This window comes from Balaenoptera physalus (assembly GCF_965194825.1).
Source record: "Balaenoptera physalus genome assembly, chromosome: 1".
NCBI classification, from domain to species: Eukaryota; Metazoa; Chordata; class Mammalia; order Artiodactyla; family Balaenopteridae; genus Balaenoptera; species Balaenoptera physalus.
In genome coordinates, this window is record NC_138882.1 from 191596825 (window position 1) to 191619023 (window position 22199).

General features: G+C 41.7%; 1 protein-coding gene across 2 annotated transcripts in view; it reads left to right on the top strand.

Annotated features, from left to right (window-relative positions):
* Window positions 1-1893: 1893 nt before the first annotated feature.
* The window catches only part of DNAJC11 (DnaJ heat shock protein family (Hsp40) member C11), a gene marked incomplete at its 3' end in the record, with an annotated part of 65866 nt that continues 45560 nt past the window's right edge, over window positions 1894-22199 (top strand). The window contains exon 1 of one of the 2 annotated variants that reach the window (XM_082467987.1): window positions 1894-2070. In XM_082467987.1, the coding sequence (XP_082324113.1) occupies window positions 1999-2070 (72 nt within the window). In that variant the 5' untranslated portion in view covers window positions 1894-1998. The remainder of the gene's footprint in view (window positions 2071-22199) is intronic. The other variant, XM_082467988.1, reaches the window with a different exon arrangement.

Here is a 22199-nt window from a genome sequence, read left to right on the forward strand (position 1 = left end):
CATATACTTATATGAACGTATTACATATTAGGCTTTGCAGCTAAGTGACTAATTGCTTTGCAGCTTTACCCAATAAAAAGAAAACAAAAGTGCAAGGAAGTGAGTTAACGTGGCTGAGTTTTTGTCACTTGCTCTGGTGTGAGTAGTTTGTTGGACGTGTGTGTTAACTTAGAAATTTGTACTGCTCCTGGTTTTCATTATCTTGCCCACCATAGATTAGGGTTTTGGAGGGGAGAAACAAGAGAGCCAACCTCCAAAGTAAATATATTCTCAAGCCTGTGGGGTATCTAAGTTTATTTCCCATTTTTCACAACCACTTTCCAAGTAACCATAATACAAAATACTGTGGGCCCAAGAGAGGACAAAAACGCAGAGCATCCCTGAGTCACTATTTATTTTGTTAGAGTGGTGATAAAAACCAGGTCATTCTCAATCATAGCAACACAGACCTGGGCGTTCTGAGACATATGTTACGTTCCGCTCACGTAATTCCTAGAGGCAGTGTTTTCCAAAGCAGAGGGAAGATGGCAAAGGACTTCTCTACCCAGCTGAGCATTATGGCCCAATTAATGTCTACAAACCGGAGGAAAAAGGAATACCATAACGTTGTAGTTTTCCCCCCAGCCTCTCGGTAAGAAATTCTTAAAAACCAGCAAATGTCAGCATGCAATTTAGCCTTCATCACTGGTCTGCAACGGAGAAAAAAGGAAAAACCATAAAAAAAAATTGCTGGAATAGCTGATGGAATATGAGTGTCTGTGAAAGAAAGCTGTTGTGAGGAAACCTCACGCAGATAAAGAAAAAGCTCTTAACTTACAACCTGGGCTGACAGTCTGTTCCATACTGACTCAACACTCTTGAATAACCAGTCTCAGCACACCTAAGTGTCTCATGCCAGAAGATCCTTAAGAGGGCTGGGCAACTTGGAAGGGACCATACACAGGCCCAGATGGTGCACATCTGGTCAAAAATTAGCAAGAGAAAGAAATCAACTTCTCATATCCACAGACAGGTGTTTGGGGCTTCCCAGGAGACCTGCTTAGGAAGGGCAGCAGGGATGGTTCTAAATCGATGGTTTACAAACCTTACTGAGAATTAATGAAGAATTGGTACAGGGCAGCAGGAACCAAACCGGTGACAAGACCATGGGAGCTCTCCTGTCCACCTCCTCTTGATAACTGCGTCATGTAACCGAGACATCTTTAACAACGCATAAGGCAGCAGGCACCAGACTGAAATCAATCAGGCTCCAACGCTAAATTATAAGATAGAAATTTACAAGAGAACAGCTCTGTGATAGGGTCTGCAGGTACACAAGCCGGCCATAGACAATTATAGCGGGAACCCAATGGCTACTGCCTCCTCATTTAAGCAGCAGAAAAATGGCCAGGTGCCCCTAAATATAGGGCAATAATAAAAAGTGAAAATGAGGAGGCCCGTCCTCTGGGCAGGGTTCCGGGTGGTCAAGAGAAAAGGCGAAGACCACTGAGGCAGGAACACATGACATTCTGGAAGCTTCCTGTGACAAGTCAGCAAGTGGGGCCTGGAGTAGCCTCCCGCGGGGGGTTGGGGGGCGGTGCTGGCGAAGCGGCCCAGGTGGGGCTATATTTGGGATCCGGATGCGCCCCGCCCTGGAGGCCGGCGGGGGAGACAGGGGGTGTAGCAGGGGCCTATCTCCCCGGCGCCCAGACGGTGACGACCCCCGGGTGTGACCGCAAAGTCGTCCTCTCTAGCCCGGGCACAGCCCCAGGGCACCCTGGCTGGGCTTTAGATCCGCGCGTAGCACGTGGAAGGGCCCGAAGCGCCGCGTCCCGCCCCCGGCCGCGCGGGGGCGCAGGGCGCAGGCGCGCTTCTTCCGGGCTGGGCGGTGGCGGCGCGACTCCGGGCCGCCAGGGGCCGCTGTGGAGCGGCCTCACGGGCCCACGCTGTCTGGACAGCGAACGGCCGGTCCCTCTTGAGCACGGCCTTGCCGGTTTGGCGGGGTGAAAGGTTGCGAAGATGGCGACGGCCTTGAGCGAGGAGGAGCTGGACAATGAAGACTATTACTCGTTGCTGAACGTGCGCAGGGAGGTGAGGCCTGCGGTGGGCCGCCGTCGGGGCTGAGGCTGGGCCGGGTTGCTCAGGGGGGGCCGGGCTGGCGGCGACCGCCCCGTTCCCGCCTCGGGCGGCCGGAGCCTGGCGGGGAGGCCGCGTGACCCCGGCTGACGTCCGCGATCGCCGGCCGGCTGGACTGTCCCCACCGCCCTGATCTTTGCGCCGGGGATGTTCTGGCCGGCCTCTGCCCCAGCTCTCCGCGGCCGGTGCGCCGCGTGCGCTGTGTCAGGGCAAGGCCAGAGGCCCCCGCGCCCCCAGGAGGGAACAGGGTCCCTGAGGTGGAGGTGGAGTGGAGGTCCAAGTCCTCCGGGACCCGGTGCCACGCTCGGCTCACACACCCGCCCAGGCCCAGGGGCTGTGTCATCGCCCCCAGCCCGCAGGGTGGGAAACCGAGTCTCAGGCACCAAGGTCAAGGCTACCCGGGAACCTCCCCAGGACTCTGTCCGGTTCTTGAGTCTTCCATGGGGACATCCCGCCTCTGAAGTGAGTCCAGGTTCAGAGGCAGGTGTCTTGTGTCCTTCTTTTGTGCAGCTGTCCAGAAATTAAAGGAAGAGGCTCCCGGACAAATAGCCTCATTTCGGAGGCCCAGGTTAGGAATAAACTCAGGAATAAGCTAGGAAACAAGTGATGCCCCAAGCACGTCCTCGGCATGTGCGCCCGTTTCCTCACCGGATAAAAGAACGCGAGAGAGTCTCACACTGTGTCTGGCACTTAGTAGGGGCCCAGTAAGTTTCCTTTCTTATTGATTCTACATTTGAGGTCAGCGTGAAGGGCAGGGAGGCTTCCAAGGTCAGGTCATGCGGTGGATTATTTCTCTCTAAACTGCTGGGTTGGGTCTTCCCAGCCCTGCCAGAGAACCTCTAATTTGGGCTTAGGTTTTCCAGTGATCCGAAGTAGCCAAGTCTGGTCTATTCAAGCTTGCGTTGACTAGACTGGAGCTGGTCAAGTCTGTGTTGTCAGTATGACTGCGTGATGTTAATAATAGCTAACGTTTTGTGAGGGCTTACTTTGTGCAGGGGCAGGGTGTTGAATGGACACTTGATGTTTTTGCACTTAATTCTCATATCAGACCTTAAAGTAGGCATTCAGATGATTCTTGATTTAAAGCTGAGGAAATGAAGCATAGAGGGATTAAGTAACTTGCCCAAAGCCACACCACTAGAAATCAAGAGAGTCTGGGTTCAGTCCTGGGCAGTCTGACTCTGGAATCCCAGTTCTTGACCTCTATGCTGTACTGTCACCCCTAACTTACCAGTCCTCAGACTACAGAGCTGCCGGACTCCTTGGGCACCCCTCATAAAAATCCCTTAAGTGTGTTAGTCACTACTTACTATGGAAACGCCCAAAGAAATATTTTTGGGAATTGCAGATCTTGTTAGGCTGCCATAGGGCCATCTGGAGATTATTGTAACTAATCAACGGTAAGCCTTTGGCCTTCATTTTTTTCCCTTTGAATGGAGCTATCGGGCTGGTTATTCTTTTTGTTTTGTGTTTTGTTTTGTTTGGCCATGCTGCGCGGCTTGTGGGATCTTAGTTCCCGGACCAGGGATCAAACTCTTGCCCCCTGCAGTGGAAGCACAGAGTCCCGACCACTGGACTGCCAGGGAATTCCCTGGGCTAGTTATTCTTTTTCTCCAGTTCTTAGAAGCAAAGCGGTAAATGAAACCGGCTTTTCTGAAATCAGCCTTTTTTTCCACTCATTTATAGTTCGTCTGGTTATCAGTAATTGAGCAGCCATTTACCTGTTTACCAGGCTTACTGAATCTTAGGCCGCTGCACATGATCAAAAAGATCTAAAATAATAGGCTTGGCCAGAGTCCTAGGTAAACATTTGTCAGAGCTATAAAACTACCAGAGTGTTAGGACCCGTCATTGTTATTGGACTGATGGGTGGAAGCCAAAGAAATATTTCTTAAAAAAAAAAAAAATTTTTACTTCTCGGGATGAGTGAAGGCACCTCCACATTTATGGCTGTAGGTGAAATCCCTATGAAACATGTACTCTTGCTTAATCATCTTGTGTTGCCGTTGTCAACAAACTCAGTGTAAAACACCATCCCCTCTGGTGTGGAGATTTTCTCTCTCAGGTTTCCATTAGAAGAGAAGCTCTGAAGGTGATCTCTGGACTTGATATTTACTAGGATTTTTTGTGAAATTAGAAATCAGCCTGAAGCTGAAATACCATGATTTAGCTGAAGAATGAGAGAAAAAATAGAAGTAATCTTTATTCTTACCTGTGTGGTCAAAAGAAGGTAATAACCCTTGTTGATGTGTTCGCATTCGGGTCTACGGCTTGATGACACTGAAGTGTAACTAGGAGGCGAGGTCCTCTTCCCACCAGCGCTCCAGAGCACCTTCAGAACTCTCGTGTTCAGGAAGTTCAGAGACATTCCGCCAGGAATCTCAGATGGAAGCAAGCTGACACAAAACCAGGGAACTCTGTTTAAAAGTTTCAGTTTTACAGGCATAATACATGATAATAACAAATGGAGTAACATAGAAATGTCAAAAATCAGCTTAAGAATCTCCCATGCCCATGTTTTAAACTTTAAAATATCCCCTTAAATTGTATCCCAGAGAGTGAAGCAGGCAGCTAGACAGGACTTCCATGACCTTTAATAATTCCCTTTCTCTTAAAAAAGAAAAAAAAACACTCCCTTTCTCTAGTGTTCTGGATTTCCTGTTTGCGGAGTGGAGCCGTTGTCTGCCTGCCACACATTGAGGGGAGGGAGTAGTTTATCATTAACTGGGCACATTGAAACCAGATTGGCATCTCTGGTTTAGGTAGTCAGATGCATCGTCAGCAGCCTGAAATCTAACTGATTTGAGATTTCTGAGATGATTTGCCAAAATTTATTTGGAGAAAGGATTCCTGAAGAGTAAGAGTGAAATTTTCTTGATCTCTATGCTTTTTATAGACATTATAATTGACACATTTTAAACCTGATTTATTCCTAAGCACTTGAGTTTAATTCCTACTTAACCAATGTTGTAGTTGAAAGAGTTTCATTTTTATGCATGTCTGCAATGTTTATAACCTGTTTTAGGATCTCCGGTCCCAGTGGATTGAGCCTTAAAGGAGCCAATCTCCTTTTCAACTTTTAAACACTTTTGAAAAAAAACACAGTCGTTAAATAAAAAATGAACTTAAGTAAAAATGTATTTTCTTGTAGGCCACATATGGAGGTCAGTCTTCTGGGATCTTTCTCCTTCCATGACAGCCGTGAAACTAGAAGCGTAAAATCAAAACCTAAATAAAAAATGCATTTTCATTCCTTCCCTGGTATAGGGTCTTTTGTTCTTTCCACGGTTTTTGGTTGTCTGGGTTTCTCTGGCTGCAGGTTACAGTCACAGAGTGGGGCTAAAACTTCGAGTTTGGACTGCAGATGGGAGGAAAAGGCTAGAGCACTAGAGGAAGGTCTGCTGGTCACAGCCAGGATTGACCTGGGGGACAGAGTCACCCAGCCCCCCAACCAGGATGGCAGGGCCATCCGCAGAAACTGAATGTAAAAGCGTTGGCTAAGCCAGGTGCACACTTCGGTGCCTAAAGCAGTGAGGTGCTGTGTGTTTGTTCTTTCCTTGCTTATCTAACCTGATGGGCAGATAATTTAGTCTTAATGAGGGATGCAAAGGTGGGTCTAAGAAGGTCATTCCTTCAATGAGTTTCCCATCTGCTGCATTAGGTTGGATGTTCACAACAGTGACCCTGCTTAAAGCGAGTGTGCTGGGCAAGTAACGTGAGCCTTGGGTGTCCAAAAACCTACCTTACCCGGATGGTAGGGTGTCCTGTCAGTGAGCATGGTCCTGAGGAGCCGGACTCGCAGGCCGCCCTGCCACCCAGGTAGGCTTGAGCCCAGGTAGGCCTGAGCGCGTCATTCTGGCTCGGCGTCTCCTGTCCTGGCCTGCAGCGCACCTCATGGAGGCGGCTCACCGTGGGGCTCTGCAGCCAGACGGCCCGTATTCAAAGCCCAGTTTTACCCCTGGGAGGTTTGTGCCTCTAGGCTAGGAGTTGAACCTTGTTGCTCCCTGTTTTCCTGCATGTTGAAATGTAGATAACAGGTGAAAATGTATTAAGCACTCACTCTGAGCCAGGCTGTTGTGTATTGGAGCATGAGGGTATGTATAAAGTACCTGGCGAAAGTAGGTATTCGGTTAATAATATTTATTGTTGCTACTTCTTGGATTTTGATAAACGTGAGGTTTCGCTAATTTTAAAAAGACATACATGTACATAGAAGGCTTTGGTATGCCTCATCCTGGCTAAATCTGCTACTGTAATAATAAAAAAAATAGTGCCAGAATTTATGAATTAGGTTATGAATTCCCAAAGCTTTCTTCGTTCTTTCTGTTCAAAATACTGAGTTTACTCTCTTCAAAAGACGGTTTTCTCTCTGAACTCTTCCTGCAAGGTCATGAGTGTGACTTGGGTGGCGGGCGCAGTGGTTCCCGGAAGCTGGGGTTAAGCATGGGGGTGGAGTGCAGAGCCAAGGGATGATCCCGAAAGACGGTGTCTGGAGTAGAGGCAGAGTGGGACCCACAGATAAACCTGTTGTGAGCTATCAGCTTCCAAGAGGCCAGGCAGAGAGGGGAGGACCTGGCAGAGGCAGAGGTTCTGCTACAGCGACAGCAAGACAGCACTGGCGGTCAGGAGGGTTCCCGGGTGGAGCTCAGAGAGGCTTCTGGGGGTCTCCCTGGGAGTGGGGAGGGGGCCGTCAGGGTGTCCCGCTAGTTCCAGTGTCATCTCATAATGGGATTAGCAAACACCAGGAGGTTGAATTTTCAAATTGTTTTCTTCAGTAAACCATAAGCTAGTTACTACCTTTCTGCTTTGGACATTTCAAACAATTGCATCTTGAAATTTTAATACTCCAGTTCTGCATTATCTACCAAAATACCTTTCTTCTTTTTTTTCCTTTTTTTCTTAAAGATAATTCAATTGAAAGCTTTTATATTTGCTGTGAGTTCAGTAATAAAACCATGGAGAAGAGAATATGGGACACGCAAGCCGCACGTTTTGCTTGGCTATGGAATTTTAGTATTTACTTCTATTAAACTTACATTTTAATTTTACTTATGTGTTTTATTTATACCCTATTTTGTTCAAGAGAGGATTTAAGACAGCCAACAGAGATGAAAAAATAAAATAGCATAAATGTTTAAAAGGGGGCACCAAAAACAAACAAACGAAAAGGCCACTGGGAATATTGCTGCTTTATTGCCACCGTCGTGGCCCTTGGGTTACACAGGTCGCACTCCCGTGGAGAAGCTCGTGGCCTGATGGCTGCATCCTGCTTGGCTCTTGGACATTTGGAACCAATTCTGCTTGCAGTGAGTGCACAGTGTTCCCTCCCGGGTTTGCTGGAGCCAGAACATTCTTCAGTAGTAAAATGCCAACAGACATCAAACCACACGAATCCTGCACGAGTGGGCAGGATGTAACAGATGCACACGGACGAGAAGGAAAAAATAAGCCAAACTCTGGATGTAAAGAGAGGATCCGAACCATCATTTTTGACCCAGAAAGGAACTTGAGTTCGTTTCACTCAGATGCTGGCCTTTTCATTTACTGTCATGTCTCAAAGGCCCCAAATAAACATGGACATGACTAGGAAGAGAAATGAAAACAAAGTTGTACAATGGTAGGAAAGTCTTTTCTAAGCCCTTGGAATGACCTCTAATCAGGAATCAGAATTTCTGCTCCTTTGGCCCATTTGTTCTCGTGTGCTGTTGTCAGCAAGGGGTGTGCCCTGGAGGACGGGACTCCCCATCGGCCCCGCAAACCTTAAAGGTGATGTGGGCCCTGCCTTTTTTCTTTTTTTTTTTAGTATTTATTTATTTATTTATTTGGCTGCGCCGGGTCTTAGCTGTGGCGTGCGGTATCTTTAGTTGCGGCGTGCAGGATCCAGCACCCTGACCAGGGATCAAACCCGGGCCCCCTGCACTGGGAGCGCAGAGTCTTAACCACTGGACCACCAAGGAAGTCCCACCGAGGCCTTTCTTGAACTTATAATGCCATCTTGGGGATGATGTGTTCTATAAATTTTGTAAGTTTTTTTCCTTCTATGTTAAGTAGAACTTGAGTTTTCTAAGGTTATTCCTAGCTGTGGAAACTTGGAATTGTTTGATCAATCTCCTGTTTAGCTTTTCTGACATATTCACGATTTGACTGTTTCTCTCTTAAGCCCACCTTTTCAAAATGAAGAGTCCTAAAGTGGTGGTAGAAGGCCAACCTCCAAAATCATGAGAAATGTAGTGTGTACGTCTGACCCCTATACTCAACACAGGCGGGTTTTAGGGAAGGACAGCTGAGATCACTTAGCCCAGTACCTGGCATTTTGGGCACCTGTGAGCGTGTTGATGATGGTGTGAAAAGGCCAAAGCTGGAGGTGGAGCTACGGAAGAGGTCAGTGGCTTAAAGAGCACAGCCTTTGAAGTCAAGTCCAAGTTTGACTCTCTAGCCCCCTGATATGGGGCAAGTTACTTAACCTCTCTGAGCCTGTTTCTTCATCCATAAAATCCAGACAATAATTTTACTGTCATAGGGCTGTTGGGAGAATTAAGCGAGAATGCACGTTAAGTGCTTAGCATAGTAATGGGCATATTATTATGTAAAGTAAATGCCAGTATATTTTTATTAGTATCATGAGCATAGAAGTTAATAAATGCTCTTACTGATTTGTAGGAATTCTTTATAGAATTTGAGTGAGTCCTTTGTCTGATAGATTAGTATAAATATCTGTCCCCTCTCTGTAGTTTGCCTTTCACTCTCGTAAATGTTCATGAACTGAAGATCGGTTTGAGCCAGGCCACACAAGTTATAATTTCTAGCCAGCTTTTGGGTCAGGGGTACATAATCAGATAAACTTCTCCATCTCAGACAAGTCATTTAGTTAACCTTTTTGATCTTCACTGTTTTTATCTGTAAAATGGGGGTTCCAATACCAATCTCAAGACATTTTATGAGTCTTCAAGTGTTAAATGAGGAAATATCGGTGAAAGTACTTTATCAGCTTTAAGTCTGTGCAAATGCGTTTGTGACACCACTGACAGCCTCAAAATCCCCTTCAGCTTTTGCGATGCTCTCCTTGCCCTCCTTTCTCACGTTGCCAGTTGCTCATTTCCTGTCTTCCTTAGAATTTCCCCAGGTTCAGTCCTCACCAGCTCGGCTGGTTTAAAGTGCTCTGCTTGGGCCCCGCATCTCTGCCTTCTGGCCATTATTGCTTACGTGTTAGAGTCACCTGCCTTTCAAGCCTGGCTGCCTCCCAGGTTCTCCCTAACCCATGCATCCCAGTCAAAACCCCGGATGCTCTTTGGCTTTTCTTCTCCATATAGTATTGAGCCCCTTCTCGACTGTCCTGTAAGCCACTCAGTCTGTGAACCCCCTCACCTCCAGCCGACTTTGACCCCTTCATTTCTGTTTCAACTTCTAGGCTGCCAGCCAGCCAGCCCTCATAACCTCAGCCCTACATTTCTGCTGTAGTTTTCTTCAGGTCTCTCTGGTTTGCCTTCTGTCAGCTTTAGTCAAGCTGTACAAGTTAATATTAACGCACGGTATTGATCACATTTCTCTAGCCAGGAAGCTTTTGTGGCTTCCTGTTGTTTATTGGGTAAGGGTCAAACTCTTGGCTCCATTTTTAAAGCCCCTTACAAATTAGATGTTTTCTATATTTTCTGCCTACTTTGTGGTGATGTTCTGCTTTCTTCCACTGCAAAGCAGGCTCCATGTGGTCAGGGACCATAGTGGTCTGGTTCGCCATCAGGTCCCTAACAGTGTGGGCACATGACACGTACTTACCAGATGTTTGCCTCATGAATGAGCAGGTGGGTGGATGTCCACGTTAATTTGTTACCTACTTCCTGCCTTCTTCTGCGCCTCTACTCTGACCAGTTTGTCAGTGTTCTGTCTCTCCTGGTTCCTCGGGGCATTCTCTTCCCCTGAAATGCCCCAGCCTGTTGTTGGTACCAAAGCAAATTGAATCCACCTTTTGCATTCCCATTCAGACCCCACTGCCTCCACGAAGTTTCCTCTGCATTCTGACAGCACTGAACTTATGTCTTTATCGTTAATATTAGCATTTTTGTTATATATTGTTTAGTTAAATCCATGTGTCTGGGGTTTTAGGGAACACACACACACATACCTCCCGCTAGTTTATAATCTCCTTGAGGGCAGGGATGACATATTTCTTTTGTACCTCCTGTGGTACTTAGAGTAGGGTTGACATTCAGTAAATATGCTGGCTTGAAATGATGAATATTTGCTAACACCATACTCACCTTGTCCGGGTGCATTTTACTTTGTGGAAAACCTGTATTGAGGAACACATTGCACTTTTGGCAATAAATCATTCTAGAGGAATTTACTGGAAGGAGTTTATCAACTATCAGTTTGGTAAATCTAAACTGTCACTTATGAAAATTGTTTAAAGTCAGGTACCAGAGGATGAGAGCAAATTCAAACACATGCCTTTATGCTCGGGCCCCAGTGTAAGCCAAGGCCCGTGCAGACTAAGTTCGAGGCTGAATACCATGTGAGAAGAGGAAAGAACGCCTTTCCCTTGTCCTTTCTCATCTGACAGATATTGATTATCTTCCTCTTATTTTTTTTTTTTTGCAGTGAGAAAAGGTTACTTGTTTATCATGTTTTGTACTAGCACCAATAATATTTGTAAAAGTAAATAGCTTCAGATGGATTAGATTTATTTTTGTACAGTTCTTTTTCCTTTTGTCAGTTAAGTGGAGCTGAGTTTTTACAGTCGGCACAGGTTAGTTTCCGTTGAAATCCCGTTCTGTTTGTGATGCTCCTTACAAAGATGAGTCAGGCAGAATGACTTGGTACCGTCTGCGTCATACTTGACGTTGAGGGTGAGTCCGCATACATTGTTGGGGTCTGTTATGTTTGTGCATGAACCCCATGTGCAGGAACTTATTTCCACATCCTCCAAAGATGTTTCCACATGGAAATGAAAAGGGTAGAAGACTGTGTTGAGCAGAGGAAATGGCATCAGAAGAGGGTAGGGCTGTGTATGAGAGCAGCTTTATTGTCTGAAGCTTCAGACTGTGTAGCGGGAACCTTTACAAAAACTGGTCTCTTAGTATAATCAGTATCTGCTCAGTGACACCAAGTAATCTGTGACACCCTTTCTCTCATGAAGCAGCTCTTGCTCAGCAGAAAATACCCATGCTGTCTTGGTGTTAATTACCTCTGAAATCTGCTTTTTCCTTTAAATCATATGAGCACCAAGTATCATAAAAAATTACAGCCTTTTATTAGCTGATGCAGTTTATTTCAGTCAGATTGTCTTGGAACATATGGACAGTCATGAATCTTCAATTGTGGTAATTAGGCAAACCCCCCAAAATCCAATAGAATATAGTTTGTTGAGACTTTGTTGCTGAGATGCACTAATATAGATACAGCCTGGAAGTTTGAACTTGAAACGTATAGGCTTCAGCAACAAAAAGCCTGGTGGCTTTACTTTTCTTAAAGTGAAGGTATGAGGTATAATTTAGCTGTTACTTGCATACTCTTATTAGGTCTTCAAAGTATTGAATTAAATATCATTGTAGGGACTTCCCTGGTGGTCCAGTGGCTAAGACTCTGTGCTCCCAATGCAGGGGACCCAGGTTCGATCCCTGGTCAGGGAACTAGATCCCGCATGCCACAACTAAGACCCGGTGCAGCCAAATAAATAAATAAATAAATTTTAAATAAATAAATAAATAAATAAATATCATTGTAGTAGTTAGATGTTCTCTACACCAAAATTATTGGCTCTTAACTAGCGAGGGGGCTGCACTTCCTAGTCCCCTAGCGGTTGGGTGGGGTCACATGACCCTTTCTAACCAGTGGTGTGAGTGGAAGTAATGTGTGTCCTGCGCAGGCTGAGGTACTTCAAGGCCAGGCCAGCCGGAGAGTCTCATGCTCTTCCCTCTGCCTCCATGACTGGCAGGGTTCCAAAGGGTGTCTGTCTTGTCCACCTGGGACCTGAGGACATTGCCAAGCAGAGAACTAGCTGACCTGAGATGGACATGTAATGTGAGGGAGAAATAAACCTTTGGAATTTTTGGATGGTTTGTTAACCACGGTATCACCAACCCAGCAGTTCTCAAACTTTTTGCTGTCAGGGCCTCTTTACATTCTTAAATTATTGAGGTTCCCAAAGAGCTTTTGTTTATGTGGGTTATAACTATCAATATTTAATAATAAGACACAGAGTGTACTTACTTCTTGTATTTCAGTACAGGCACAAGGAAGACTTGAGGATTTCAAAATAACTATGTATTCCACAACAATGAGGTTACAGATACACAGATAGCATAGCAGATATAACGAAAGATAGCAAGTATGCAGCAAAAGAACTTAGAATCAGTTGAGTTAATCTCTGAAAACTCACGTGTTTATACCATAAAGTTACCACCTTAGAAATTTCTAGAAAACAGGAAACTATACAAGTACACAATTCATTAACCATCAGAACAATGATATCATACATCATGTAGCCTCAAGAAAATCCCACTATACTCTCATGAGAGAATGAGAAAAAGGCAAATAAAATCTTAGTATTATTATGAAAATAGTTTTGACCTGTGGACCCCCTGAAAGGGTCTCAGGGACTCCCAGGGGACCCCACACCACACTTAAGAACCATTGACCCAGCCCATCCTGACGGATACAGTCATGGTTCAGACATACTGATGTTCCTCACGTGCTGTAGCTTACTTTGCTAAATGAAGGTAGAAAATAAAAACAGTGTGGCCGTATACTCTGAATATGTGCACATTGATTGCAGAGATGGTCTCCATCAACTAGAAATTAAATAAGTGAAAATGTAGCAGTGTCTTCAATTGCCTAATTATCTAAGGGAAGCAAATACAATGGAATTGTCGTCAGGAGACTTTTCTAAGCGTGATACCACAGCAGAAATCAGAAAAGAGAGAATTGATAGGTTTGATTTTCTAAAAATGAGAAATATCTGTGTTTATTAAAGGAAAATAACTAAAGCCTAAAAAAAAATTATAAACACAGTTAACAGACTCAAAAGGAATCTAATATATTTGATAAAAATTCATATTTTTAATATATATAAGGAACTCTTGGAATCAAAAAGAAAAAGATGAATACCCTAATAGGAAAACAGTACAAAGGAAACAAATAGAAGAAATCTAAAGTGCAAATAAGGGACTTCCCTGGCGGTCCAGTGGTTAAGACTTCGCCTCAGGGAGCTAAGATCCCACATGCCTCGCAGCCAAAAAACCAAAGCAGAAGCAATATTGTAACAAATTCAATAAAGACTTTAAAAATGGTCCACATCAAAAAAAAAAATTCTAAAAAAATGAAATAAAATGCAAATAAGTGTATGGAAAAAATGTCACCCTCACTAGTAAAAAAAGAAATGCAAGTTAAAACAAGGCTTTTTTTTGTTAGTTTTGTTTTTTCTCTACCAGATTGACAAAGTTTTTTTTCTTTTTAATGATAGTATTGAGCTCTGATAAGATGGAAATCCGTTAGCCCACCCAGCCAGGAGGCAGGAGGATTCTCCTTTGGAGAAGTTGAGCCAGAGAGACTCTGGAGCCTGGACATAGACAGTAAAGGGTGTGAGTGGCACCCTAACAGAGGCAGGGGGGTGCGTTAGTGTTTGCATTGTGAGACTTCTGGCTTTTCTTCCTATATTCTCTGGTCTCTCCCCTGAAGGAACTAGCCCATCAAAAAGAAAAGACTGCCAAATGAAACTTCTAGGTTCCCTCCCAGGCATTTCACAGAGAAGCTCATCAGATGACAAGACCTGTTCACACATACAGAGCTTCCAAATAGCTTCTTAGTATCTTACTATGAAGTGTAAGTCAATTGCCAAAGAATGTCAAATGTTTGAGGGAAGGCTCCAACGTGAAATTCTGAGATCATGCAGACAGCAAGGAGAAACTAGAAGGAAGCAGACAATGCAGGGAGTTTGGAAACTAGATCATCTTCAGATAGATAAGATACTACATGTAAGAAATAAGAACAAGGTGATATATCAAAGAGCAATACTGTATAAAAAGAGAAGGAGCTCTTGGAAATTAAAAATAAGATAACAAATAAAAAATTCTATGGAAGGGTTGGAAGATAAAGATGAGGAAATATGCACAAAAGTAAAACTTAAAAACTAGAAGATCAGTTCTTAGCCATGAAGTAAAGTAAAATGAGGGGGAAGACATTATGAAACAATTAATATGAGAATATTTCTCAAAAGATAGGAGACTATAGGTTAAAAAGGGCCATTCAGATAACTAGCATAGTGGATGGGGGAGAAAAGGACCCCCATACTAAAGGAAATCATAGGTTAAAGAGAGAGTCCTAAAAGTTTCCAAACAGGTCGCAAACAAAGGACTGGAATTGGAAAGACATTAGGTATCTCACCAGTAGTACTGTAAACTAGAAGACAGTGGAGCAATGTAATAAAAATCCTGAGGGAAAGTTATTTCCAAGCTAGAATTCTATACCCAGCCAACTATTCATTAAGTATAAAGGCAGATTTTAAGAACATTCTGAGATATACAAAGCCTAAAAAATTTTTCCTCCCAACCAATCTTTTATTTCTGTTATCTAATTTTTAATTTCCAAGAGCTCCTTTTTCTTTTGAGAATATCTGTAAAGGAAACTACTGGAGATTGAGCTCCACCAAAATGAGGAAGAAAACTAAGAAAGAGAAAGGCATAGGATACAGAAAAGAGATACCAACCCAGGAAAGATACCCAGGAAGATGGTGACAGGAAGTCCTAAGATGAAGTTTGTTTAGCAAGCCTAACAACCAGAACAGGGCAGAGAGCTCTTGGAGGAATGCCTCTTAGAGGGAAAAAAAAAAAATCAAAGTGATGTGCTATTTGATATTTTCATATTGAGAGGAATATTAGAAGTCTTTAAGAAGTATACTGTGGGGCTTCCCTGGTGGCGCAGTGGTTGAGAATCTGCCTGCCAATGCAGGGGACACGGGTTCGAGCCCTGGTCTGGGAAGATGCCACATGCCACGGAGCAACTAAGCCCGTGAGCCACAATTACTGAGCCTGCGCATCTGGAGCCTGTGCTCCGCAACGGGAGAGGCCGCAACAGTGAGAGGCCCGCGCACCGCGATGAAGAGTGGCCCCAGCTTGCCGCAGCTAGAGAAAGCCCTCACACAGAAACAAAGACCCAACACAGCCAAAACTAAATAAATAAATAAATAATAAAAATAAAAGGAATTCCTTTAAAAAAAATTTTTAAAAAAAAGTATACTGTGAAGAGTTGGAGAAGAATCGTAACAGAGCCATAGAAAGCTAAAGCAAATGAAAAAGATGAGGCAATTGTTAACTCCAGGAAAAATAAAAAGTAGTTCAAGACAAGAAATGTAATCATAGTATACTGTTTGATTCAGCTTTGAACTATATTTACAGTCATAATGAAAACTAAACTAATTAAAAAGAAAAACTGTGCATTGATTTGAACCAAAGTTGTGACAATTACATAGAAAGGAGGGGAAAGATAAGCACAAGGAAGTGGAAGAGAACTAAATTCTCTTGAATTAAGTCTAAAATTTTAAAATTAAGGATATGAGTATACCTAGAAATAAAATGAGAAAAATGCTAAAAGATTTAAAAGTGCTTGCATCTGAGGAGTGGGATTGAATGCTGTTTTGGGTTATAAGTCTAGTAGTTTTATTTATAAACTGTTTACGTAGTCCTTGGATAAAATTAAATTTTTTAATTTAAAATAATTAAATGGTAAATACTTTCTGGAGATCAGTTCAGAAGACTAAAATGGAAGTCTTATACCCTTTTATCCAACAATTTTAGAAACTTATTTTCAAAAAGATAATCATGCATACACACAAAGTTTTAGCTATAGGGATGTCCACTGCAGCCTTTTTAAAACAAATGAAAGTTGTTAATAGAAGATTGTTATATAAACTGTAATAACGGCATTTAAAATGGTGTAGAAAACACTTAATGACCAATAAAACCCGAAAAACCAAAACTCCACAAGACCTTTAACTGAAAACACAGGTTATACAATTATATTGTAGAAGAAATACAATTTTATTTTTAAATATATTTTTCTTACCTGTATTTTCAATTTTATCTATGACGAATATATTTTTCTAATAAGAAAAAAATATTTTTAAGGTAATTCAATTAGGAAAAAACTAGCATTTGACTCATTTCTTTAACCTCTTTAACCAAAGGAATTGATGCCATTTTTATAATCTATGCTTATGACAAAGTTGCTCTTCATATTTTTGAAAATGAAGTTTATTTTTGCTCCACATCCTCACCAACACTTAATATTCTCAGTCTTTTTCATTTTAGTCATTCTAGTGGTTGTTAATAGTATCTCGTGTTTTTAATTTGCATTTCCCTAATGACTAACAGTGTTGAATGTCTTTTCGTGTACTTGTTCACCATTCCTATATCATCTTTTGTTGACGTTTCTGTTTACATCTTTTACTCGTTATCGTATCAGGTTGTTTATCTTCTTCAGTTGTGAGAGCTCATTGTATATTCCAAATACAAATCTATGAGACAGATATTTTACAAATATTTTTCTTTTATTATCCTATATAGGAAATCTTTAATTCGAAGTTACAAAGATTATCTCCTATGTTGTCTTTTAGAAGCTTTACGGTTTTAGCTTTCACATTTGTGTCTTTTTTTCAATTCTCAGGTTTTCTTGGGTTTTTGGTTTTTTCAATTTTTTAACTTGTAAGATACATATAACATAAAATTTACCATCTTAGCCATTTTTAAGTATACAGTTCAGTGATATTAAATGCTTACATATTGTTGTGCATCTGCCACCACCATTTATATCTCCTGAACTCGTTTCATCTTGTAAAACTCAAACTCTATACCTGTTAAACAGTATATACCTGTTAAACAGTAAGTAAAATTATACAGTATTTCTCTTTTTGTGACTGGCTTATTTCACTTAATATAATGTTCTCAAGGTTCATCCATGTTGCAGCACATGTCAGAATTCCCTGCCTTTTTAAGGCTGAATAATATTCAATTGTATTTATATACCATATTTTGCTTATCCATTCATCTGTTGATGGGTACTTGGGCTGCTTCCACATTTTAGCTGTTGTGAATAATGCTGCTCTGAATATGAGTGTACAGTGTACAAATATCTGTTCAAAACCCTGCTTTCAGTTCTTTTGGGTATTTACCCAGAAGTGGAATTGCTGAATTGTATGGTAAATCTGTTTTTAATTTTTTTGAGGAACTGCCATCTATTTCCCATAAAAGCTCTACCATTTTACATTCCTACCAACAATGCACATGAGTTCCAATTTCTCCACATCTTTGCCAGCACTTGTTTGTTTTTTTGTTTATAGTAGCCAGCCTAATGGGTGTGGAGTGGTATCTCATTATGGCTTTGACTTGTATTTCCCTAATGGTTAGTGATATGGAGCATCTTTCCATGTGCTTTTGGCCATTCATATATGTTCTTTGATATATAAATGTCTGTTTAAGTCCTTTGCCATATTTGAATCAGATTGTTTTTGTTGAGTTTTAGGAATTCTTTATATATTCTAGATATTAATCTCTTATCAGATATACTGTTTGCAAATATTTTCTCCCATTCTGTAGGTTGTTTTTTCACTTTCTTGATGGTATCCTTTGATTCATAAAAGTTCTTGATTTTGGTGAAGTCCAATTTGTCCATTTTTTCTTTTGTTGTATGTGCCTTTGGTGTTGTATCCAAGAAATCATTGCCAAATCCAATGTCATGAAGCTTTTGCTCTATGTTTTCTTCTAAGAGTTTTATAGTTTCAGCTCTTATGTTTAGGTCTTTGATCCATTTTGGGTGGATAAACTAATAAACGGATTCAGCAAAAGTTGCAGGATACAAAGTCAACACACAAAAATCAGTCACATTAGTTTTTGTACATGGTGTTAGGTAAGGGTCTTCATTCTTTTCATGGGGATATTCAGCTATCCCAGTACCATTTGTTGAAAAGACTATCCTTTCCCTATTGAATAGTCTTGGCATGCTTGTCAAAAATAATTTGACAGTTTGTGTGAGGGTTTAGTTCTGGGCTCTCTATTCCATTGGTCTATATGTCTGTCTTTATGCCGATATCAATCTGTTTTGATTACTGTAGCTTTGTTGTAAATTTTAAAATACAGAAGTGTGAGTCCCCCATCTTTGTCCTTTTTCAAGATTGTTTTGGCTTTTGGGATCCCTTGAGATTCCATGTGAATTTTAGAAGGGACTTTTCTATTTCTGTGAAAAATGTCATTGGGATTTTAATAGGGATTGAATTGATTCTGTTAGTTGCTTTGCATAGTAGTGACATTTTAATAATATTAAGTCTTCCAATCCATTAATATAAAGTATCTTTCTGTTTATTTATGTCATCTTAATTTCTTTATGTAAGTCTTTTAAGTTTAAGTTAATTCTTAAGTTTTTTGTTTCTTTGTTTTTGATGCTATTGGAAATGGAACTGTTTTCTTCATTTCCGTTTCAGATTGTTTATTGTTCATGTATAGAAATGCAGCTAATTTTTGTGTGTTGACTTTGTATCTTGCAACTTTGCTGAACTCATTTGTTAGTCCTAACAAGGTTTTGTGTATGTGTGGAATTTTTATAGAGTTTTCTACATATAAGATAATATCATCTGCAAAAAGAGATAATTTTATTTCTTTTCCAATTTGGATACCTTTTATTTCTTTTTTTACCTAATTGCTCTGGCTAGGACTTCCAGTGCAGTGTTGAATAGAAGTGGTGAGAACAGACATTCATACCTTGTTCCTGATCTTAGAGGAGAAGCTTTCAGTCTTTCACCACTGAGTATGATGTTTGCTTTGAATTTGTCTTCTTCAGTTGTAAGAGCTCTTCATGGCTTTTAGTTTCTTTTAGTCTCCTTCTGTTGCTAGTTTGCTGAGTGTTTTTATGATGAAGGTGTGTTGAACTTTGTCAGTGCTTTTTCTGCAACAGTTGAGATGATCATGGTTTCTATGAATATGGTATATTATATTGATCAATTTTCATACATGGAACTATTGTTGCATTCCAAGAATAAATCCCACTTGGTCGTAATGTATATCCTTTTAATATGCTGCTGAACTCTGCTGATATTTTGTTGAGGATTTCTGCATCTATGTTCATAAGGGATATTGGTCTATAGTTTTCTTTTTTGTGTGGTGTCTTTGTCTGGCTTGGGCATCAGGGTAATTGTGGCCTCATAGGATGAGTTTGGAAGTGTTCCCTCTTCAATATTTTGGAAAAGTTTGAGAATTGATATTAGTTCTTCTTTAAATGTCTGGAAGAATTCACCAGTGAATCCATCAGGTCCAGGGCATTTCTTTGTCAAGAGGTTTTTGATTACTAATTCAATCTCTTTACTAGTTATAGGTCTATTCAGATTTCCTATTAGATCATGATTCAGTCTTGGTAGATTTTGTATTTCTAGTCATTTGTCCATTTCATCTCAGTTTCCCAATTTTTCTATTTCTGTAGAATCAGTAGTAATATCTCCACTTTCATTTCTGATTTAGTAATTTGAGTCTTCTTTCTTTTTTTCCTTAGTTAGTCTAGCCAAAGGTTTGTCGATTGTGTTGTCTTTTTGAAGAACCAACTTTTTTTTTCACTAATTCTTTCTATTGTTTATCTGTTCTCTATTTATCTCTGCTCTAATCTTTACGATTTCCTTCTCCTGCCAGCTTCAAGTTTAGTTTTTCTTCTTTTTCTAGTTTCTTTTTTTTCTTTTATTTATTTTTTAATTAATTTTTATTATAGTTGATTTACAAAGTTGGATTAGTTTCTGCTGTACAGCAAAGTGAATCAGTCATATATATACAGATATCCACACTTTTGTAGATTCTATTCCCATATAAGTCATTACAGAATATTGAATAGAGTTCCCTGTGATACACAGTAGGTTCTTATTGGCTATCTATTTTATATATAGTAGTGTGTATATGTCAATCCCAATCTCCCGATTTATCTCTCCCCCTCACCCCTTTGCCTCTTGGCAATCATAATTTTGTTCTCTACCTCCGTGGCTCTATTTCTGTTTTGTAAATAGGTTCATTTGTACCATTTTTTTTAGATTCCACATATAAGCAAAATATATTTGTCTTTCTCTGTCTGACTTACTTCACTCGGTATGACAATCTCTAGGTCCATCCATGTCGCTGCAAATGACATTATTTCGTTCTTTTCTAGTTTCTTAAAAGTTGTAAAGTTAGGGACTTCCCTGGTGGTGCAGTGGTTAAGAATCCACCTGCCAGTTCAGGGGATACGGGTTCGAGCCCTGGTGCAGGAAGATCCCACATGCCGCGGAGCAGCTAAGCCCGTGCACCACAGCTACTGAGCCTGTGCTCTAGAGCCCGCGAGCCACAACTGCTGAGCCCACGTGCCACAACTACTGAAGCCCGTGCACCTAGAGCCCATGCTTCGCAACAAGAAAAGCCACCACAATGAAGAGTAGCCCCCGCTCGCCACAACTAGCGAAAGCCCACACGCAGCAACGAAGACCCAACGCAGCCAAAAAAAAAAAAAAAAGTTGGAAAGTTAGTTGTTGATTTGATATTTCCTTTTTCCATGCTGCGCAGCTTGTGGGATTTTAGTTCCCTGACCAGGGATTGAAACCGGACCCTTGGCAGTGAGAGTGTAGAGTCCTAACCACTGGACTGCCAGGGAATTGAGATTTCCTGTTTTTTAATGTAAACATTTATAGCTATAAACTTCCCCCTTAGCACTGCATCCCATAAGTTTTGGTGTGTTGTGTTTCGTTTTCATTCATCTCTAAGTATTTTCTAATTTCCCTTGTGATTTTTTTTCTTTGATATATTGGTCGTTTAAGAGTGTATTGTTTGTTACAAATTTGTGTCTTTTCCAGTTTTCCTTATGTAATTGATTTCTAATTTCATCCCATTGTGGTTGGAGAGGATACTTTGTATGATATCTTTTTTTTTTTTTAATAAGTTTATTTATTTTATTTATTTATTTTTGGCTGCGTTGGGTCTTCGTTGCTGCATGCGGGCTTTCTCTAGTTGCGGTAAGCAGGGGCTACTCTTCGTTGCGGTGCACGGGCTTCTCATTGCGGTGGCTTCTCTTGTTGCGGAGCACGGGCCCTAGGCACACGGGCTTCAGTAGTTGTGGCCCACGGGCTCAGTAGTTGTGGCTCGCGGGCTCTAGAGCACAGGTTCAGTAGTTGTGGTGCACAGGCTTAGTTGCTCCATGGCATGTGGGATCTTCCCAGACCAGGGCTCGAACCCGTGTCCCCTGCATTGGCAGGCGGATTCTTAACCACTGCGCCACCAGGGAAACCCCTTTGTATGATATCTATCTTTTAAAATCTATTGAGACTTAAATTGTGGCCTACCAAATGGTCAATCCTGGAAAATGTCCCATGTACACTTGAGAAGAATGTGTTTCTGTTGTTGGGTAGAATATTCTGTATGTGTCTTTTAGATCTAGTTGGTTCATTGTATTGTTCAAGTCCTCTATTGCCTTACTTATCTTTTGTCTGGTTATTCATAGGATGTTGAAGTCTCCACCTATTACTGTGAAACTCTATTTCTCTCCCTTCAGTTCTGTCAATTTTTGCTTTATGTATTTGATGGTCTGTCATTAGGTATATAAGTTTATAGTTATTCTTCTTGCTGTGTGAACCTTTTATTAATATGTAATGTCTTTCTTTGTGTCTTATAACCTTTTTTAAATTTATTTATTTTGGCCGCGTTGGGTCTGTTGCTGCACGCAGGCTTTCTCTAGTTGCAGCGAGCAGGGGCTAGTCTTCGTTGCAGTGCGGGGGCTACTCTTCATTGTGGTGGCTTCTCTTTGTTGAGGAGCACGGGCTCTTCGCATGCGGGCTTCAGTAGTTGTGGCACGCAGGCTCAGTAGTTGTGGCTCGTGGGCTCCAGAGTACAGGCTCAGTAGTTGTGGTGCACGGGCGTAGTTGCTCTGCAGCATGTGGGATCTTCCCGGACCAGGGCTCAAACCCGTGTCCCCTGCATTGGCAGGCAGATTCTTAACCACTGCACCACCAGGGAAGTCCCTTATAACCTTTTTTGATTTAATGTCTGTTCTGTCTGATATTAGTATAGCCACCCGTGCTCTATTTTGGTTACTATTTGCAA